Source organism: Camelus ferus, chromosome 7 (genome assembly GCF_009834535.1).
Source record: "Camelus ferus isolate YT-003-E chromosome 7, BCGSAC_Cfer_1.0, whole genome shotgun sequence".
Lineage (NCBI taxonomy): Eukaryota > Metazoa > Chordata > Mammalia > Artiodactyla > Camelidae > Camelus > Camelus ferus.
Genome location: NC_045702.1, coordinates 19,005,386 through 19,027,256, shown reverse-complemented (window position 1 = coordinate 19,027,256; position 21,871 = coordinate 19,005,386). Strand labels below are relative to the sequence as shown.

The window sequence follows — 21,871 nt, the reverse complement described above, 5'->3', positions numbered from 1 at the left end:
TACTTTAGTTCTGATGTGATACAATAATCTGATGACACAGGGGTACCTTCTCATTTTAAAAAAAATCACCTGGAGCAAAACAGAGAATGAATACTACTATGCAAAAATTGTATCTTAAATAGTTTATTCAACCTCTTCTAAAAAATGGTTTAATTTTACTGAAAGAGAATAGTCCTGAAAAAAAAAAAAAACCTGCCAGCCCAGCTTTGCATTTCTATCACTATAGTCCAGACAAGTATTATTTATAGCTAAAGGGCACGTCCATCAGCTCTGCCTACTAAAGTTCAAAATGCACTCAGCTGCCCACTGCTAAAGCCGTCTCAAAAGCTTTTGTCTGTTACCAGGGCCAACCATCCAAACCACTGGAACTTAGATTCATTACAAGCCTGTGACAGAGGCTAACCCCATGAGCAGCCACCAGAAGCCATATCCTGGCTCACTCCCTGCTTTACAACTCTGATCTGATTTCAAGGGTCCAGTTCCCCTCACAACTCTCCTCCCACCCGAGCCCTTGTTCTTGTGACTTTTTTAAATCTCAGGATTATCGCCCTTCACCTGAGTGAATCACACAAGAGTGGCCAGTGATACAGGCCGTATTTCCATAGGAATTCACAAAAGGAGGCCATCAGTGGTATTAAGAAATGTCAAAATCAAAAAGATTGTTATCAAAGATAGATGGAAATTCCCCAGTGTCATGTATTTGAGATGTAATATTTGCAGCAAAACATTATAGATAATATTAGACAACCGTGCCTGATTAATTTCCATTTTAGAATCCTCTGTACTTAATCACTGAAATCTCTCTTTCTGTCTCTTTGCTATATGAACTATTAGTACTTGATAATGTTTGCTTTAGCTCTTACCTGTTTTATATTCCTCTAACTGGTTTACATATGTTACATGGAAGATTTCTTGAATATTTAGATTCCACCTTCATATCTCCACCACAGTTAGCAGAGAGCTCTGTACCCAGATCTCCATGTCTAGATATTCATTGAATTCTTGTTCAGATGTGAAAGAATCATGACTGTAGTGACCGCTCTCTAACAACTGCAGAAATGTAAAGGCTGAGCGTTACATCAGTGAACCGACAAAAATCACCAAAGTGAATTTATGAGAGACTGAATTTGTGAGAGAGATCAATCAATGATCCAGTTTTCAGCAGCCATAGAAATAATGAATTTTACTTCTACAGGCATAGAAATAATTAATTTTGTTTTAGTAAAGTAATCTAGGTAATTATAAAATAAGGCATTCATGTGTTCAACAAGTATTTATTGAATGTTTGCCAGTGGGGAACAAAATAGACACCAATCCTTGTCCTCATGGAGTTGACGTTAGTGAGAAACAAATGATAAAAATATAAATAAGTAAAATAGATAATGAGTATGCTAAGTAGAAAAGGCAGAGCAAGGAACTGCATGGAGGATTGCCATTTGGAGTGGCAACAATGATGCCAAAAAGAAGTGAGGGAATGAGCCGCGCCAACATCTGGGGAAGAGCATTCCAATCAGAGATCACCAAATGCAAAGACTCTGGGGAGGCACATGCCTGGCACAGTCAAGGAACATCAGGGAAGCCAAAGTGGCTGGAGCAGTGTGAGAGGAGGGCAGAACAGCAGGAGATGCTTTCAGAAGGTATAAGGTGGAGGATAAAATCATAAAGGGCAATTTAGTTCATCATAAAAACTTGGGCTTTTACTCTAGGTTGAAAAGCAAATGGAGAATTATGAAAGCGATGTGACATGATTCGATAGATTTTTAAAGGATCCTGCTAACTGCTGTGTTGCAAATAGACCAAAAGCCAGATAAGAGAAGTTGCAGAACCTGTTAGGAGGTCATTAAGATTCAAGCAAGAGATAATAGTGGCTTCCACCAAGTGGTAGCAATGGAGGTGGTGGTATAATTACAAGTTCATTTGGAAAGTTGCATTAACAACTCTAACCTTAATTTTTTCAAGCACTTGTGTCAAGAGTTGACCTTCAGTAGATGGCAGTGAAGGAGCTGCCTGCTGCAAATGGAATCCCAATCCAAAAGCTGTTTAGCTAAAAATGGTTTAGCCCTAGGTTCAATGGCTTAGCATTAGAATTGCTGCATGACTGTAAATGTAAAAAGTTTTGTCCAGAGCAATTGGAAAAACGGCCACATTGGAAAAAACAATGACAGAAGCATGTTGAAGACGTCAGGACTTCAGTTTTGCACGTAAGTTTGAAATGCCTGTTAGACATCCACGTGGACTTTCAAGAATGTCAATCAGAGAGACACGGTCTAAAGACAAGACTACTTGGATCAAGCGCTCTAGAATCAGAGCCCATGTTGGAGGTCCTTGGGCAAGTGATTTTTTTGAGGAACTGCTTTTAGGAGAAACCTATAGCGAATTAAAAGACACAAGACAGGGTAGGGGAAGAAGCTAGACCAAAACATAAAATAAAATAAAAAGGTGGTTTGAGGGTTCATCTAGACTTGGCTTGATACTTTAGGGAATTCTGCAGTACAGACTGCTGGAAACTTGACCCCTAAATTCTGTCAAATCTTCTTTACCCATAGAGGCGACCCTTCCTCCCTCATCTAAGGAAGCCGGGCACTCCTTCCCTGCAGAGCCTGTCATGGACACCTTTCTGGTCGTTTCCTTACAAGGCATTATTGATCCTACTAGTAATCCACCCACCTCCCCTCTTTGCTTCTAGACCTATAACCAGACTCAAGTCCCAGCAGGTCCAAGAGGACAGGACATAAATTGTGACCCAGTGAGCAGATGATACACACCAAAATCCTAGGAGGGACTGCTGGATCCAAGGGAGCATGCACCAGTAAATTTGACAGCTACTGACAAACTGCCCTCCACAGAGATTACACTAATGTATACGCCCATCAGCAATGGGTAAGAGAAAGCACTTCCCCAATAACTAGGTAAAACAAGTATTTTCAAAGTTTGGGAGTTTTGCCAAACAGACAGTTAAAAAATGGTATCTCAGTATAATTTTAATTTCCATTTCTCTTGTTATAAATTAGTTTGACTGTCTTTCCTGTGTTTAAGATCCCTTTGTATTTCTTTCTCTGTGAATTACATATTCACATATTGTCTTTTCTCTTTTTCTTTTGAGTTGTTGATCTTTCCCCTTTCATTCTAAGAGCTTTTTATATATTAGAAACTAAACTTTTATAATGAATGCAGATATTTTCCCAGCTTGTTTTATTTTCATAAATTTCTTATGAATTATCATGCAGAATTTTTTCTTTTGAGTTGATCAAACTAAGTCTAAAAGATTTTCCACATCGCAAGGTCTTAAAAGAATCTTCATCCTCCCACTTTTTTTACAGTAAGTGTATTGTTTTGTTTTTAACATTAAAACATTTGATCCATTTGGCCTTTATCCTGGCATATGGCAGTACCTTAATTTTTTTTTTCAGGTGGCTAGCCTGTTATCTCAGTATCAATTATTGAATGATACATTTTCTTCTGATCTGAAAGATTACTTTTATGTACACAGAATTTTAACTAAATTCCCATGTTATAAGTATTTGCTTTCTGGACTATCTATTCGACTGGGGTAAAGTCACACACCCTTTTTAAATTTAAGGTTCATACCTTAAGTCAAACCATGCCTTTTAATGTATGATAAAGCCTGTCTACCTTTTTTTTTTTCCTTTGGCTTTCAGCTTCCATTAATAACCTTAGAATATGTTAACCTTCTTTTATAGGTTTATAAAAAGAGGGGAAGTTGGCACTTTTATAGGTCTTACATTAAACTAAGAAATTAAGAGTAGCTGACAATTTTACAGGGCTGAGTCTTCCTACCCAAGAACATGGTACTATATTCCATTGATTCATGCCATTGTACATGTCTTCCTGAGTGTTCTAAAGTTTCCTTCATGTAGGTTTTACACATTTCTTGTAAAGTTTATTTCTAAGTGTTTTGTCTTTTTGATGTGACTGCAAATAGAATCTTTTCTTTCATTCTGTCTTCTAACTGGTGATAATTTGTGCAGTAGGGAAGAACAAATCTGACTCTACATTAGATCTGTTTCTTTTACTTTAACCTCTGTACTGTTGCTTTTGCTTCCTGTTAAGAATGCTGCCCACAGCCTGAAATATAAAGCATAGCCCATTCTCAAAGTCTCCGACTTTTAAGGGTACAATACTTTCCCATTCATATAGAGATAAAAAGTTGCAGAACAGAGAATAACATCTGTCTTGTAAGTTAACCAAACATCATGACAAGACCTATGTGAACAGCTGCAGAAACAAAATATTTTATCTCCTTCAGGTCTCGCCTGCACCAAGAAGTTTGCAACAACCAACCATCCTCTCCCCACTCTTCTTTTAATATAAAAGAAGCCTGAATTCTAACTCAGGTAAGATGATTCTCTAGAACGTTAGTCTACCATCTTCTCAGTCTACTGGCTTTCTGAATAAAGTCATTATTCCTTGCCTCAAAACCTCATTTTCTGATGTATTGCCCTGTCATGCCACAAGCAGAGTTTGGACTTAGTAGGATTTGTATTTAGAAAATTTTTATTTCTGTGCATTTATTTTGCACCCCACTACTTTACAAAATTCTTATTGTTCTATAGTAGTTTTTATGTTGTTTGGATTTTTCCACTATGCAAACATTTATTTTACCCACCGTTTACAATATCTATAACTAATTTATTTCTCTTATTATATTAGGTATTATCATCATTAAAATGTAAATAGTGGTGATAGTACTCATTTGTTTTAATATCTTGCATTTTATAAGAATATCTAGATTCATTAAATATGCTGCAGGTTTGGGGCTAAGATAGGTACATGTTTCATGTTATTAAATATATATATTATTATTTTATCAAAAGTTCATATTACATTTTTTCAAAGGCCTTTTTAGAATTTTTAGAGGTGATTATATGAATTTTCCCTTAGAATTGTTAATAAGATAGTTTTTATTAATGGATTTCCTAATAATGAATCATCCTTAAAGTACTAGGTTAAACTCTTTTTGGTAATGATTTAATGCACTGCTGGACTCTGTTTCCTAATTTTTTTTTTTTTTTTTTTTTTAGGATTTTGTATGCTTAACTGAGATTGAGTTGTATAGTTCTTTATCTTAGGCAATTTTTGTCAGGTTCATTTCATGAGTATTCTATTAATATTTGCAAAGAAGTTGTGTTTCCTGAGTGTGTACAATTTGACATCTATTAATAAAAGCTAACTTACTTGGTTATACTTATTTATTTCTCTAGTAGACAAAGTCTTTTAGTGAATCTGTTTATATTTTTTGTATTTCTTATAATTTCTACTCCATTAATAAGACTGCTATGTTATTTGTCATACAGATATTTATATCAATCCTATCTTAATTCTGCAACCTCTTAATCGTAAAAGCTTATCTTGTTATTTCATTGATCATTTAGGTATAAATTTCTTTTGTTTGCATTTACTTGAATGTTATTTTTCCTCCTTTTATTTTCAAAGTTTCTCTTTTTGATGGATCTTAGAAATATCATAAATTTGTGTTTTACTTTTTTGACAATCTGAAGACTGTTGTCTTTTAGGTGTAAAGCTCATTTTTATTTAATTGTATATCCAATATGTTTAGTCTTAGTTCTAGCATATTACATTACAGTCTTGTGTTTTGTTTTTAAAGGGTTTTTTTTTTAGGACTTTTTAATTGTATTTGTATTTGTTGAGTATCTCTTCACTTTTGCTTGTGGTTCTATCAATTCTAAGGAAAATATATTTTTTGTTCTGTTTATCTTTATAAATATAATTTTATATAATTTTCTTAGTCCTCTGCTGCTTTTGATCGCATCTGTTGGTTACTGCCTATGGGCACTAATGAAAAAATAATTAACTAGGTTACAGAAGTCTATGACTTTCATCTTGCTGGCATTCTATCTTGCTGATGCTCTCTGGCTGACACCTTCTGTGTTGCCTTCCCATTTGTTCACTCTGATGAAGTCAGGTGCTCTAAGGAGAGGAGATCTGAAGGAGGCCTCCAGCCAACAGCTCATGAGGAGCTGATGCCTCAGCCCAACAACCCAGGAGAAACTGAATTCTGCCAACAGCTACATAAGTGAGCTGGAAAGGGGCTCCTTCCCGGTCGAGCCTGGAGATAACTGTAGCCGGGGAGAGACCCAGAGCCAGAGAATACCACTGAGACATGCCTGAAGTCCCGATCTACAGGAGCTATGAGTTTGTAGTAAAGGTTATTTTAAGCCACTACATGTCAGGGCAATTTATTATGCAGCAACAGATAACACATGCTGCTAAGGGATTTTTGCATACCAAGGTATCTCTGCTGTAGAAAGCGTATTTTTGCTGGAATATTATCTCTGCCCCTACTGGGCCCTCTCACGTCTCTTCATACTTCTTTTACCTTCTTTCTTGACTCTACCTGATCTCATCTGTGATTGGTAGTGATGTCGCATAGTTTGAAGTTTGCGGATTATGTCTCTTAGCTTCACTAAAAATGGAGTTTTCAGAGTCTTTTTCAACTTTCTTATTGTTTTTATGTGCTTTCCAGAGAAAGAAAGGAGGAAACCACTGACTTATGCAGCTGTGTTTATAGCAGAAATCTTTTCATTTTCATTTCCCTAACCAACAGTGAAGATAAGCTTCCTTTCACATGTTTACTTGGCAATCTTTACTGTCTATTTTTATCATTGAATCAATATTCTATTACTTTGCTTGTATTTGTCCTATCAATATGTAAAAGCTCTTTGTATATTAGAGATATTAGCTTTTATCTTTATGTTACTTGCCCATTAAAACTGAAAAGGACATCAGTGCTCCCTACATTTATAGAAATTTTTATTAAGAAAATTTTTAATTTTTCTGTAGTCAAATTTACCAATTATTTCCATTATGACTTGATATTTTGAGTTTGGCTTAAGAAGGCGTAGGGAAACAGGGATTTTGAATTGTGGGAGCTGAAGGGTATGACATATTCCATAATGACACCCCAAAGGTGGAGAGAGAATAGTCAACATTTCTGTAAAATATAAAGACAGTGTCTTAATGAATAAAATGTAGAAAAATTAAATTATCGAAAAGGGAGCTTTTAAAAAATTAAATAACACTTACATTAAAGATCATCTATCTGGAATTAGGATAAAATGTTGGCTCTGTATTTTTGTTTTTCCAACTGTAGTACCAATATGTTGCAACACTATTGAAACGGCTATCTTTCCCCCACTGATTGGAAATGCCTTCCTTATCAAGTGCCATCTTCCATGTAACAGTTGTCTGGACTGTGCTGACGCATTCTTCTGCTCCTGTGTGAACACCGCACAGCTGCACATACTGTAGCACCAAAGTATTCCCGGCTCACCATACACTGACCACCAGACCTCGGTCAACTCCTCTGAGCCTCAGCTTCCACTTCGCAGTGTTGTTAAGTATATAAAGGATATAAATAAATAAGTTTTCTGGCACCATGCCTCACACAAAATAAGCATTCATGAATGACTGCTATTAACACTATCACATTTGCATGATGAAATTAGACTACAGGCAAAGTTCAATGATGATAATGCTACTCGGTACTGTAAAAATACCAACAAACCCTACTTTCCTTTTATCCTTCCCTGTGTGTTCAAGGGAACTTCTCCATGTGGGGAGATCACTCAGATTCTGGTAGGTGTTCCATTCCCCTAGGCCAATAACGTGAAGAGTGGAAGGAACAAAGAGTAACTGAGTGTGCTTAGAAAAGGGCCACGGGGGCCATAACGAAGAGGGGAAATGGTACTTCACTTAGATTTCCAGAGGAAGGGGCTTAGCAACACATAAATGTACAAGAAAGGAAGAAAGTAAAGGCAACACAGAATCAGGCAAATTTTAGTCTCTCACCCATTTATTATTTCTACGTTGTGCTTAACTCAAAGAGAAACAGAATATAAGTTTGACCTCCAAAATTAAGTTGGCAAGACAGTGAAAGGAGTACAGTTCAAATGTAACCATAAAAACGTAATTGGTATTATATGCACAGACAAAAGTACAGGTGCTTACACCTGGATTCTAGGTGCAATAGAACCATTCGGTTCAATGTTGCAAGTATTTATAAGTGCTTCAGGCAGCCCACACCTTCAAGAACTTTAAAATTTACTAGGGAGAATAAAATGATTATATGGATCATACCACCACAAGGCAGAATTCACGTCACAACTGAGCAACACCCCATTTATATGTCCTCCAAGGTGAGAGAAATCAAAGCTTGACATGCAGGAACATCCAGAAAAGCTCCCCTGTAAAAGGGCCATTTGAATTAATCTTTCAAAGTTAAACAGGAAAAAAAAATTTAAATAGGATTTTGACAGGTAGAGATTGGATAAAAGAACATTGTTTCAGCATATCACAGAGAAAAGCTCCAGGCATTCCCAGAGCAATAATAATCCAAATTTCCTGCAAAATAGGGTTGGTTCTACTAGAATGGAAGCAGTGGAAGATAAAATTGTTGCCATTTTGTAGAGGTCCTTGAATGCCAAGTTCAGGGAACTGTGCTTCAACTGATAGGCACTGAGAGGTGATGAGGGTGTAGGTGAAATGGTCAAGGGATTAATCTGGTAATGTAGTTTTTATGGAAAGGGGGAGTATAATGGAACAGGTGGTAAAAAGGAAATTTTAGCAGTCCAGGTAGGGGAGAGGACAGTCTAATCTAAAATAGGATCCCCTAGAACAGAAAGAAAGGAACAGGTCATAGGTACACATAGAGGTGCCAACTAAAGACAGGTTGCTGATGAGGTAAAAGGGCTCAGTGGAGAGTGGGGAGTGAAAAGTAACTCAAAGGTGGTAAGCCTGAATTACTGAGTATCAAGAATAGAAAAAAAAAATAGATTGGACTGAGTGGTGGAGGGGGCTGGGAGAGGGAAAGGAAGAGGAGGAGGAGGAGAGGGACAGCTGTTTTGAACTTGCTACGTTTGAAGAGCTCACAGTACCATCAGATGGAAATGCTCAGCAAGCAGAAGAAAACTAAGTTTAGAGTTTTGAGGAAGGTCAAGGCTCTGCTGATTACTCACGTGAAGGTCATAATTGAAGCTATCTGAGCAGGTGCAAACATGAAGGAAAGGGGAGCAGACTCATGTCAAGGGAAGAAGAGGACTGGCTAAGGAAAAACTGAAGTCAGGAGGATGAGCAGATGGAGAGGGAGACAGAAGAGGAGGAGCAGCAGAGAAGGGAACAGAACCTAGCGTAGCAACACGGAAGCCAAAAGAAGGACCTTCAGGAAGTCTTGTGGGTCAGCAATTATGGGTGATGTTTTTTTTTTTAATGTTCTACCAGATTTAGCTATTATTTTTGTAAAAATATTTTATTCAGTTTTTTTAAGAAATCTTTTTTTTATTGAGAGGCAAATACTACAGAGATGTAGGAGGATGAGGGCTAATGACATCACATTTAGGGATCAGGAACTCATGTGTGTCCTTGAGAAACACATTTCAACAGAAAGGGGGAAAGACTGCAAGGGTCCGTGGAGGGACGCTCAGCTAATTAACAGGATGATCACTTGAAGGAGTGAGAGAGTTGAGGGGATTTTTTTTTTTTTTTTTTTTAGGAAAGAAGGTGAGAAAGAGGGACATTTATTGAAGAAGGGAAGGACAATAAAGAGGAAAGGGCTGAAGACAGGTGAGGAAGTAGAAATTCTTGACTGGGCAGGGGATAGAAGAGCACGAATCTTAGCCTTGAAAAGACAAAAATAGAGATCTGTCTTCTAATGCGAACGGGAGGAGGAGGAAAAACAGGAAATGAGGCTGAGGGTTTTTAAAGGGACTAGAGGGCTGTTGAGGGATCTCAGTTTGAATGGTTCAAGATTAAACATGCTTAAGGAAGGTCTGTGAAGATCAGTGAAAGACAGAAAAGCAGCCCACACGCTTGACCAAATCAAGCTGGGAGTCTTCTTCCTAAACCGTAAATATCAGGTAGAGAGGAACCTCTCTACATCTAAAATTTCAGTAGGTCCCAGTTTCAGCATAAAAGAAGTCACATCTGGGTTCACGGACCTTAACCTTTACAGAACAGACTAATAGGCTGGGCTATTGTAGAGAAGATGAATCATATATAAATCATAAACCCTTAGCATTCAGAGGGATCTCAAAAGGTCATCTGCAGGGGGGAGGGTATAGCTCAGTGGTAGTGTGTGTGCCAAGTGTGCACAAGGTCCTGGGTTCAATCCCCAGTACCACCCTTTAAATAAATAAATAAACAAACCTAATTACCTCCCTGCTGCAAACAAAAAAAAAGAAATAAAAAGGGTCATCTGTGAATTCACAAATCTCAGGTAATACACTCAGCCACAGACATGCACAAATTAATATCATGCTCTGTGAAGAGAGTTCAGACACCGAGAACTCTTGCATGGAAGGAAAGGGAGCTTTCATGCAGTAAATGGCTAGAAATCAGTTAAGTGATGAAAAGGGAAATGTGGTTTTACAGGATGAAGCCAGAGGAAAATTGAGGTTCAAAAAAACTTCCCCAGTCTGATTCAGCAGATAAAAATTGAATGATGTGTCAGGATCCTTGCATCCAGTCTCCAGAAGGATAATTTTAAACACCAAGAGTTTAGTCCCAGGAGAATAAACGTGCCCTGCTTCCTTGGCCACATCAGGTCACACGGGGATGCTTGCTGCGTGCGTTATCAGTGACTCTGATCACTATTTCAGGACCTTCCATCTCACCTTGAAAACCTGTTTCACTGAAGCTATTTCTAATCATGAAATGCCACAAAGAGTACCAGAGCATTAAATGTGGCAAAGAAATTTAAAGAAGCAATGCCCTGTTCCACCCAGGTCTTCTGCATTAGAGACCCTGAGGTTTTTCATCAATTGCAACTCAAGATGCCCCACACCTTGAGGAGCAGCACCTCTCCAGCACAGCTCTCAGCCTGCGGTTACTCAGGAGTAGAATGATGGGGTAGAATGCCATGCACAGATAAATCAGAGTCTGCCACACCCAGCACCTGAATTCCTGGAGTGGAAACATGCCTGCAGCATTGAACACCAGTGACAGAAAATAGGGAATGAAGAGGATGGAAGAGATGAGAGCCAGGAGAGCCTTGACGTGTGCCTGGGCACAGGGATCAGGAAAGCCTGAGATGGACAGGAAGACCTTCTTGGTGTGTCTTCCCAGAGATGTAATGAGCAAAACCATGTCAGTGATGAAGACAACTGTAGGGACTGTCCAGGTAACAATTTTCAGAGGGAAGAAGTACAATCTCTCATATGTTCTCCTCAGAGTATTCCCAGTGACATTCCAAGATTGCAGACCTTTCCTTAAATAGTTCTGGTATATTCTCTGGTTGCCTATGAAAAATAGAATGGTGCTGGTGCTGATGCTGGAGAACCGCACAGAGCTGAGCAGCATCCAAGGGACAAACCCAGACAACTTGCTCTTTAGCCAGAGGAAGGCAGGGTGGGTGAATGTTGCAATTCTCATGCAGTGGAAGACACTGAGTCAGGTGGAGAACCACAACGTGACAGCATTCAAGAAGTCCCCCTGAATGGCTAGGAACTGTAATACAAGGTTGTGTGGGAAGGCCATTGGATACAGGAAAATATACATGTTCTTACTTATCACCACCCATTGCCGACAGAAGCAAGAGGCCCCCAGGCTGACCAATAACTTATCGCAGAGTGACAACGTTCTCCGCAGCCACCACTCCATGCCTAGTGCTGCAGTGATTAAACCGTTACCCACCACTGCCACCAGGCACAAAAGGAATAAAATGATAACGAAGATGATGGCTCTCTTTATCAGTCACCTTAGGTCCTGGAACCATGTCCTCTCCACCCATCTCTCCTGCAGAAAAGAGGGATCCAAGACTTCAAGGTCAATTCCTGTAGGGTCACTCTGGAAGGTACTGTATGATATTTGTCCCTCCAGCTGCCCCAAGTGCAGCTGACGAAGTGGAAGGTGTAGGCTATCTGAGGAGGGTGAAGAGGTCTCTTCTTCTCAGAATAGATGCAAATACCGCTAAGGCTGGGTTTCAAAAGTTCCCCTGCCTGCCCATGAATTTGCCTGTCCTTCCTCTGCCTACTCTCTGCCCATGTCAACACTGGTGTGGATACTATATCAGGCCCTTGCATTTAGCATCCCTTACATGGGAGGTTATGCTTCTCTAAGCTGACACCTAAGACGTGACCACACACCTGCTGGCTGCTCAGTGACGAAATCAAGTAGACACGCCCGCTACAGACGATCAGAGCTGACATCCTTGGTTGGTTGGTATGTTCTGGCCATTGTTCTAAGTGATTCTCATTGTGTTTAGTTCTCATAACGACCCTATAAAGCAGGTGCCTTTAGAAAACCCTCTACTGAGAGATGCTAATTCAAATCCTATTATTTGTGGTGACTGTTATCATCATAGAACACAGGAGACAAGTATATAGAATCAGGCAGGTAAATTTTTAAATCATATTTTATTAGTGACCTTTAGAGGGTATTTCACAGAGGAAACCCTACCAGGAAAGTTATGGGCTATGGCAACCAATGGCAAAGCAACGGGCTATGGCAGGATGAACTCTGGGCTAGGAATCAAGGCCATGGGTGTTAGTCTAGCTCCACCCATCACTGTGAGTTACTGGGTATGTCAGTAGGCCCCTCTGTGCCTCAGTTTCTCCATCTGTAAGATGGGGAAAGTATTGTCTGTTCTACTTCACAGGATGAGACTAGAATCCTGGTTTTCAGAGTAAAAGAAGGCATTAAATAATTTTATAGATGAAATAAATGAAGCCTCAAAATACAGATTTAGATTTTCACCTAAAGTCACAGTTACATGGAGGAAAGATCAAGACTGAAACTCATTCCAGGACCAGGAATCTCTGTCATAGCAGCACGTCTTGTACTCCTACCTTCTTCTTCCCTTGCCAGGGTCAGAAGACCAGATTTTGAGTCTTGTCACAATCACTATCTGTGATCTCTGGGCCAGTCATCTAACCTCTCTGAACCCCTCTCTCTTCACTTATAAAATGTAAGGATCACAAATAAACTTGAATATGTATGGATGTATATGTGGAACCTATAAATCGCTATACATGCATGAGAAATAAGCAAGGTGATGATGACAGCTGTTATTATAATGACTACCTTTCATTCCATCCATCCTGTGGAGGGACAAGTAGTCCAGGGAGAGTTCAGGACAGCATCAGGGATGCAGCAGAGGCCCAAGGCACCACATACTGGAAATCTACTTTAATTACAGGAAGGTGGAGTAAGCAAAGGCCACATTTGCAATAGGAATGAGGTTCAAAGAGTCAAAAAAAATATCAGCAATCAGGTGAGTCCTTACTTAGACAGGTTGAGTGTAAGCAGATTAATGTGTCACAGGGCGGTAGGCAAGCAGAAATTGTTCTGGGTCAAATATGGCAACAATGAAGGCTCAGGATCAAGCAACATGAGAGTGAGGGAGTACTGTATAGCACACACCTCCTGAGAGGCACCACCCCCTACCAGTCCCATCACAGAATCCCATAAACAGAGAATCGAATGCAGAATACTCAGCATCTCTCTCCAGTTCACCTGGGACCAAGGTCCAAGCGGAACTTTCTTCCAACACAAAGGCCAACTATAGTGAACACTGTGTTCCTGGGGAAAGGAGATGGTGAACCAAGGCAACTCATTCACTCTGCCTTTCTGTGAAGATGCAAATCTCCGCGGGATAGAGTTCCCACTGCTCTCTGCTCTGCCCTTGTTCCTCTGGCTGACATTTGACTGTTTCTACCAGAACTTGGAGCAAAAAAGCAAACTCAGAGCTCATAGCTCTGGATTGTGGCCAGCCACAAACCTCCCACCATGGAAAATGTCTATCTTTTCCCATCTACCTTCTACATCTTGGATGGCTCATATAATGGGAGAGCTATGCTGCCAACCCTCAATTCAATTAAGAAAAATTTATAAGCATCTTTTGCATGTTATAATGACCCTGTGAGAGGTGCTGGGGCTACAACAATGGACTGGGTATCTCCCTTGAAAGTGCTTTCATACCCTGATAATAAGCCACAGGCATTTACTGGGCATATCCTATGTGCAGGTTAAATTAACCCAAAAGAGCAAATAATCATAGGCGGAATCCTGGGGTCGGCATCCTGAGCAGATTCTCTATGTGGAAAACACTTAGCTCACTTCTCTTTCTCAGAGGATAAAAACGGAGGGCTCTCGGGCTGTGGTGCGAGATCTATATGTCATCCTATTTTGATCCTAAGAATTCTCATAAGAATTCAGTAACAGCAGCAGCCCCTTCAAGGTGGGAAAACAAAGATGCTGTCTTGTCTGTTGGAAGGAAGGAGGGCTAATGTCAGTAAAGGAGGTGGAAGTGTGATTATGTCTAGGGAACGGCTGTATAAGTTTGGCTCCAGCAGAGGATTCACATAAGGGAATGGTGGCTTGTCAGGCTGAAAACATAGGCTGGGGAAAGACCTTAGAGGCCTTGAAACTCAGGAGATATTGGGTTGTGTTTCTGGTCAAGATGAAGCCACCAAATGTTTGTGGGCTTTTATGAGCTAGAACGTAGGAAAGGGAGGTAGGGAACATCAACCAATTAGGAACTCCTGAGATAAGCCGACTAGACCTGGCATAACTCAAAAAGTTGTGAAAGTGTTATAGAACACGGCAGCTGCACCACCATCCCCTCCGCACCAGGACATTCAGCAAAGTTCTGGAGCTCTGTCCCAGGGACAGCCAGCCTTCCAGGTAACATTCCTGATGCTCCTACCTTTGCTGCCTCCAACCAACCCTCTTGTGGCTTAAGCCCCAAGGTTCAGTCCCCACCATTTATGATTGCCCTCCCTGTAGGAAGTCATCAGCTCACTCATGTTGCTGTGAAGAAAGGAAGAAAGGAAGGAAGGAAGGAAGGAAGGAAGGAAGGAAGGAAGGAAGGAAGGAAGGAAGGAAGAAAGAAAGAAAGAAAGAAAGAAAGAAAGAAAGAAAGAAAGAAAGAAAGAAAGAAAGAAAGAAAGAGAAAGGGAGAGAGAGGAGGGAGGGAGGAAGGAAAGGGATAGGGAAGGGAGGAAAAGGGGAAGGAAAGAGAGCAGGGAAGGAAAGAGCAGGGAAGGGAGAGGAAGGGAAGGGAGAGGAAGGGAAGGGAAGGGCACCTTCTTTATGGTAGTCCCAGCCTTCCACAGTATCCTCTCTCCAGCCTAACCCTCTCTACTCTCTGGGAAACCCCCTGCATGCCTCCTCCAGCAATTTGGGAATCTCCTCCTTTAAAACCTGAATCATCTTCTAAGTGAAAACTCTTCACATTGTGAGCTCATCTCCGCTCCCCTTTCTCACTCCTCTTGCTGTAGCTCAGCCTCCAGCTAGCATTCCAACATAACATCTTAGGGTCTCAGCTTTCCAAGATTGCTGGACAACTTAACATAAATACAATTATTTATTTGAAAATTCTCTGTAGCCTCTATTCTGTCTTGCTGTTTATTACTCCTGTTCTGATTAGCTCAGACATGTAGATCTCTCTTAACCACTGTGTGGTGCTTTTCCCCATCTCTGCTAGTCTCTCAGTCTCCATACTTTTTTATAGTAAACTCCATCAGTAACAATGAAGAAGAGCATGCATTCCACCATATGCATATTTATTTTAATTATATGCTTGTGATACTCTACTAACACAGTGTATACATCATAAAACATACATCAAAAAATAGGAATTAAAAGGATGAGATAAAAATAAATGGAAATTGAGTTGCCACACTTTTCTTTCCACATTCAGTGGATCATTTGCACACATTCTGAGACGCAAACACCAGTTTGGAGACTGCCATCCCAGGCATCGGCATCCAGGGTCCGTGTCCTGCATGAGCGAACAGGAAGGGTAAGAGTCTCAAAATTAAGAACTATGGTGAATTTCCCTTGTTTTCTTTTTCTATATTCTTTTGGACAAAACCTAATGGCATTTCCACATCAGACAATTCCTTTTTTTTTGTTTTGTTTTTTGGTGGGGGAGCAGATAATTAGTTTTGTTTATGTATTTCTTCTTAGAGGAGGCTCTGGCGATTAAACCCCATGCATGCTAGGCATGGCCACTTGAGCTATACCCTCCCCCACCCCACCAGACAATTCAATTCAACATAGAGCAAATACACAAAATCACAAACAGGACCTGTAGTGGCACAAAACTCATATATGGCCTCAGACTTCCATGGGATCAAACTAAAAAGGCTCCATGGGAGGAATCGGTCTTAAGCAGAGCACAAAAGAACGGAATGGCAAAGAAGGGCAGAGGAAGGAAAGAAGGAAGTTCCAGATGGGCAGAAAGACCACAGGCAGCAGGGAGGAGCATGTGGGGAGACAGAAAGCAGCTTTCCTGGCCTGGAGTAGAGAGATGGAGCTCTGAGAGCAGAGCAGTGGTGAGGAGGGCAGTTGATGTATGTGGGATGGTGTGGGACAACCTGTGTCACCATTTTTAAAAAAGCAAGCATTAGGCTGACCTCATAGACAACTGACCATCGTTACAGGTCTCTGTAAAGGGAGTACAGACCAAAACGATGCTGGGAGAATATTACTGGGCTGCTTGTGCAGAGAGTGAGAAAGGGTTGTGAGGAAATGAGGCCACCATCCTAGTCCAAGGTGGTCTGGGACCCAGACCAGGGACTAGGCGCAGAGCAAGGGACAGTAGAAACAGGGATGGAAAAGAATCAATAGGGCGTAGAAAGAGGGGGAAAGAAAGATGGAAGTGAAAAGAGAGAAGGACAGCACCCAAACCTTATGCATTCTTGCCGCCCACGAGCTTGTCCAGTGATAGGAGTTACTGATACTGGTAACTCGAGACAAACTGCTCTTTGCCCAGGGCTCTCCAAAGCCTCTTCTTTAGGACCTTTCTCAGCTTGGGGCTGCTTAGCACCAGGATGCTGGAGTGCAGACAGATGCCTGCGTAGATCACCACTTCCCAGGCCCAGTGCCAGTGACTTTGGAGGGCTTTGATGTTACTAACAGCAATAACCAGGGACAGGAAGTATGATGTGTAGAAGATGAGGAAGAAGGCAAGCGACTTCAGGGCGACAGTGTGAGCCTGTGTGCTGGGATCACTCGGGCCAGGTCTATGGTCCGTCATCTGCCTCAAGTGCCGGCAAAGTGAGAACATGAGCAAGAGGATGGACACCAGGAATAGGAGGAATGGAATCAACCACATAAGAATCATATGAGATAGAAAAATGTATGAAGAGACGGTTTGTAGTCTACTAGCCAGGGTGTTGTTTCCCTGGGAACTCTGGGTCTCAGTCCTCCGCGTTAGAATCATATTCCTAATGACTGATGAGACGGCTGCCAGACCAGACAGGACCAGGGAGCCCAGCAGCAGCCTAGGCACTGACCGAGAAACCCTCCACTTCAGCCAGAAGAAGATGCGGTGCGAGAAGAATGAGATCTTCACACAATAGAAGAGAGCAAGCCAGGCAGTAAGCCAGAAAGTGAGAGAGTTGATGAACTGCCAGGGGATGCTGAAATATTTAGTTTCAGTATAAAAACCAAAGGAAGACAGGAAGTTGTTCAGGAGGGCCATCCCATGCAGGCAGAACCGGGAAGCAGCCAGGCAGGCTACAATCATGTCACCTGTGGGCAGTGTCCGACATCGCACCCACTCCTTGCTCAGCACAGTCACCATGAAGCCATTCTGTAACATTGCAGCCAGCGACTCCAGGAGAAAGATGGCCATGAAAATCAGCACGGGTAAGGGGAGCATCTTCTCCAGAGAGGGTCCGCTCAGACTCGGCTTCTACTCTGGAGTGCAGGGACCGACGCGTCCACAGGGGAAAACAGCCTCTCTGGCCAAGACACTCCGTTGAAACTAAAGATTCAGAGGCTCTCTCCCTGGATTCATGCAAAAGCGTAGCTACCAGCAACCACCACCAGCCCACCACCTCCCCACCACCACCCCTCTAGCCGGTCCTCCAGGATCTGAAAAGAGGATCCTCCACGTGATTTCCCTTAGCATGCAAATCACTCCCAGCTCAATGACACTGTCTTCTTTCGCATAACCTGTGTTTGCCTGTTCTCTATCAGAGCCAGATATAGGGAAATGGTAACAGAACAGAGGCTCCAGGGGTGACTGAAAATACCCGTATTTTGCACTTTTTTTCTCACCATACTATTTCTTTCCGAAGAAAAGTCTCCCTCCCATAACCACAAACCTTCCCTGACCCTTCACGTCCCAGGTTAGTATTTGGTGCAGCATCCTGAATGTGTTGTGTTAAGACCCACCTCCCGAACAGGGGGAGTAAAAAGGCATCTCTACGCACAAGTCTCATAAGCACCAAGAAGAGGCTCCCTTTTCCCTCCTGTGACTGCACATCCTGCCTGAAGTCTCACTGGCAGGCTGTATATTGGAGTTCAGAGAGTCTCCACTCAAAACACGAGTTCACGCGGTATTACTCAAGATTCCACAGATAAGAGGCCTATGCGTGAAAGACTTAAAAGAAATAAAACCAAGGCTTATAGTGGAGACCTCCGGAAAAAGAGGTTCAGCTACCTCTCAAATATGGCATTTGCTTGAAGAGCTGCTTCATTTTTCTCAAAGATGATCAAAGAACAGATGATCCCAAAGATCACGGTTTTGCAACACAGCTTCCCTGGCTTGATTTAGTTCTTTGCGTATTTTCTCTGGCTTATCGAAGACAGCAGCCATGAGTGGCTTCTGCATGTTTCACAACATTTAGGCTCTTCTCAAAATCCTTTGGTGAAAGGCCAGCTCTACAATGTCATCAAGAAGAAAGCTGAGGCCATGCGCACACTCCCTGCTGTGGTAACGTGACCAAGTGTCCCCTGTGTGCTCCCAGGCAACCTTTATGTGATTTCAACAGTATCGCAGCATACAGTTCACCAGAAATCGTCTCTCCCAGGACTTTTCCTTTTCTACAGTTAATAGCTCTACAAAACATTTTCTCCTGTTTCAATATTCTTCCATGAAAAGGTTGAAAGAGTACCCTTCCTCAGGTACCTATTCATCCATCTCTACGTGCTCTGCTAGGCACATCTTAAAGAGGTCCCCATTCATTGTCTCCAAAAAAAGGCCACAAGCAGAACAACTCTTTAAGTTGTTTTTGAGAACCCTTCCAATACACAGAAGCAAGCAAAATATTAGGTGCTTCTCACAAGAATATGGGTCATCTTTCTCCTTTCTAAAGGCATCTCATGCCTGCAAATGAAACTTATGAATCCTTTTCTGTAGCACAATTGGCAGTATTTTTTAAGATGATGCCTGAGTCCTCTATGAAACAACACTAATGTCAAACAAGCAACAGCAGAAGTTCGGATTCCAAGTAGCTGATTCTGAAAAGACCTATGTGCACTTCCTTCATTTTGGTGCTCTACGCTCGTAAAGGAGTTCTGTGGTTTCTGTTCATTAGTTTGCTTTTTTTTTTCTTATTATTACATTCAAAAATGGAGATGTGAAAATGCACATTTTATTTGGCAAGATTTGTAAATCTTGGTATCCATTCCCCACTGGACCTTTGAGTGACATGCAGTGTACAAATACTTGCATACTCTTCCATGGTTTCAACAGATAGCTGACTGTGGTCTGTGCCGGGGAAAGGTGGCAGAGGAAGGAAATAGCAATGTTTTTAATCGCCAGACTACACATCCATATGAAGTTAAATCATGCAGTTTTAATGATGTTCATACTGAACAAGATCTGTATATTTTTCTGGCCCTACAGACTTCCTCTTACTCATTTATTTAAGTAAATAATTTTGGATAAAACATTTGATCTGACAGCAATCCAGTATAAAACAGTCTTTTGCTCTCTTAAAGTAATTTGGGAATTTTCAACATCCTCAATTATCAAAATGTATAAGCAAGTTAAATATTGTTTAATACTCAGGTAAATTTATAGTTTCCTTTCAAATAAAAAGAGCATTATGATGTTAAGGTTAGCCTGCAAGAAGGTCTAGAGTCTAATTTTATTCCAAATCAAAAATTTTAGTATAGTTCTCTCTGTCTGTCTTGCACCATTTGAGCAAATTGGAAGCAATACAACAAATCTCTTGAGGAATAAATCAGTACTGCTTCCATACTGCCATGGACATCACTAGAACATCTGCTGGAGGGAGAAACCATGTTCAACAACTTCTAAATCTGTGGTTTACAAGCCACGCTTCCAGGAACTCCTCACAGTAATGAAGGGGCAAAGGAGAACTGAGAAAGTAGAACCACAGCCTCTCATCTTCTCTTCAAACAAGGCAGCTCTGTTTATGTCTACTTCCTAGACTCAGCTTCTGCATAAGAACTAAGTTAACAACAGAACACTGCAAAAAACAAACTTGAAACTGCTGGCCTGGAGCAAACATCAAGAGGGAAAAAGACAGACTGAGTCAATGCATCTTCTTATACTCCCTCCCAAACTCCTCTAAATTCACTATAAAGGAATTTTTTTAATTATTTTCAAGGCACCAATTCACAAAGACAGCATTTACAAGGAAAAATAAACACTTAGGAAGCTGGAAAGTATGTAGATGGGAAAGTGGTAAAAACAGAGCAGACCTGAGAAAACTGAACCCTCTGCAGGCAGAAAGAAAGGTTAAGAACCTGCCTTTTACTCAGGATTTGCAGTACCAGATACCATCAGAGAAAATATGGTGAAAACTGGTGTAAAGTCAGTTTAAGGTTTGGATTCCCAGATCATTTTTTCCCCTTTTGCATAACTGGGCAATCACTCCTCCCGACCCCAGGAAAAGCATGGAGGTATATTCTCTGGAGAGGATGAAGAATCTCCAAGATGGGTGTTTATCAAACACATCTGAGGCAAAGGTACATTCAAAACAGGGAAATTAGGAGGACAAGTGCTTCCCCCTCACTGGCACCCAGGCCTTCACCCTCCAGGCAGGAGGTGAGTATAGTCTTTTCCAAGAAGCTGAACTTTCCAAGAGGAAGATCTAAAGAAACTGATATCAGAGAGCCCTCAAATGATGAGCCCAGCCATTAACTGTACAGTGAAGCTAAGGTCAGCAGGTCCTATTTATGAGCTTGGTTTTCAGTCAGTCTTTCCATCCATTACTCAACATGAGCAGGCAACAAGGAGTTTCAGGACATCTGAGAAAAGACGGAAGATAAAAACAGAACAAAGAAATAAAATAGCTACTTGGAGAAAAAAAAAGCAAGGCAAAGAATCCCCCCCCCCCTAAAATTAATATTCCCAGAGAATTAGAGAATTTGACAAAACTGTACAAAATAAAAAGATGTTAAAAGAACACTCAAAATTTTCAAAAGGGGAGCTCTTGAAAATTAAAAACATCTGAAATTTAAAATTCAGTGGCAAAGTTGGACGATAAAATTTATGAGATATCTCAGGAAACACAATAACCCCCAAACGTAGTTGACCCCAAAAACGTAGTTGAAAAACAAGAGAATACCAATCAACAATATCCAGTACCCAAGTAATAGAAATTCTAAAAAAAGAGATATAATAAATGGAGGACAGAAACCCATCAATAAAACAAGCGAAGAAAAATTTCCAGAACTAAAAATATGGGTTTTTATATTAAAATGCCCACTAAGTATCTGGCACATCAGCACAATATTTCAGAAAACTGAGCATAAAGAAAAGATCTCAGATCTTCTAGAGAGGAAAAGCAGGGAGGGAGGATACCAAATTCGAAATATTAGGAATTGAGTAGTTTTAGTCTTTTCAAGAGTAATTTTGGAAGCTAGAAGGCAACACAGCCATTATTTCTAACCTAGAATTCTCTCTCTGGATGCTCAAGTGCAAGGGCGAAATACAGACTTTTCAGACAAGCCAAACCAAGTTTACTTTTTCAAAGAAAGTTTACTTTCTAGGTATTTTCTCTGAGAACTAACTCTCGAAAGCTAGAGAGTATACCATCATAAAGGAAGACATGGGGGTACAGACAGTACAAGACCCAAGGTACGAGAGAGGCAAAGGGATCACCAGAGTGATTATAAAGGCAGACCT

General features: G+C 40.9%; 2 protein-coding genes across 2 annotated transcripts; both read right to left on the bottom strand.

The window, feature by feature from the left end:
* Positions 1 to 10,803: 10,803 nt before the first annotated feature.
* TAS2R60 (taste 2 receptor member 60) lies at positions 10,804 to 11,764 on the bottom strand. Its single transcript, XM_014559845.2, is given in 2 exon segments — positions 10,804 to 11,721; positions 11,723 to 11,764. Coding segments are annotated over 2 exon segments (960 nt in total).
* Positions 11,765 to 16,711: 4,947 nt separating this feature from the next.
* Positions 16,712 to 17,644, bottom strand: LOC102519323 (taste receptor type 2 member 134). Its single transcript, XM_006185404.2, has one exon. It carries the CDS (start codon positions 17,642 to 17,644, stop codon positions 16,712 to 16,714), a length of 933 nt encoding a protein of 310 aa, XP_006185466.2.
* Positions 17,645 to 21,871: the final 4,227 nt, after the last annotated feature.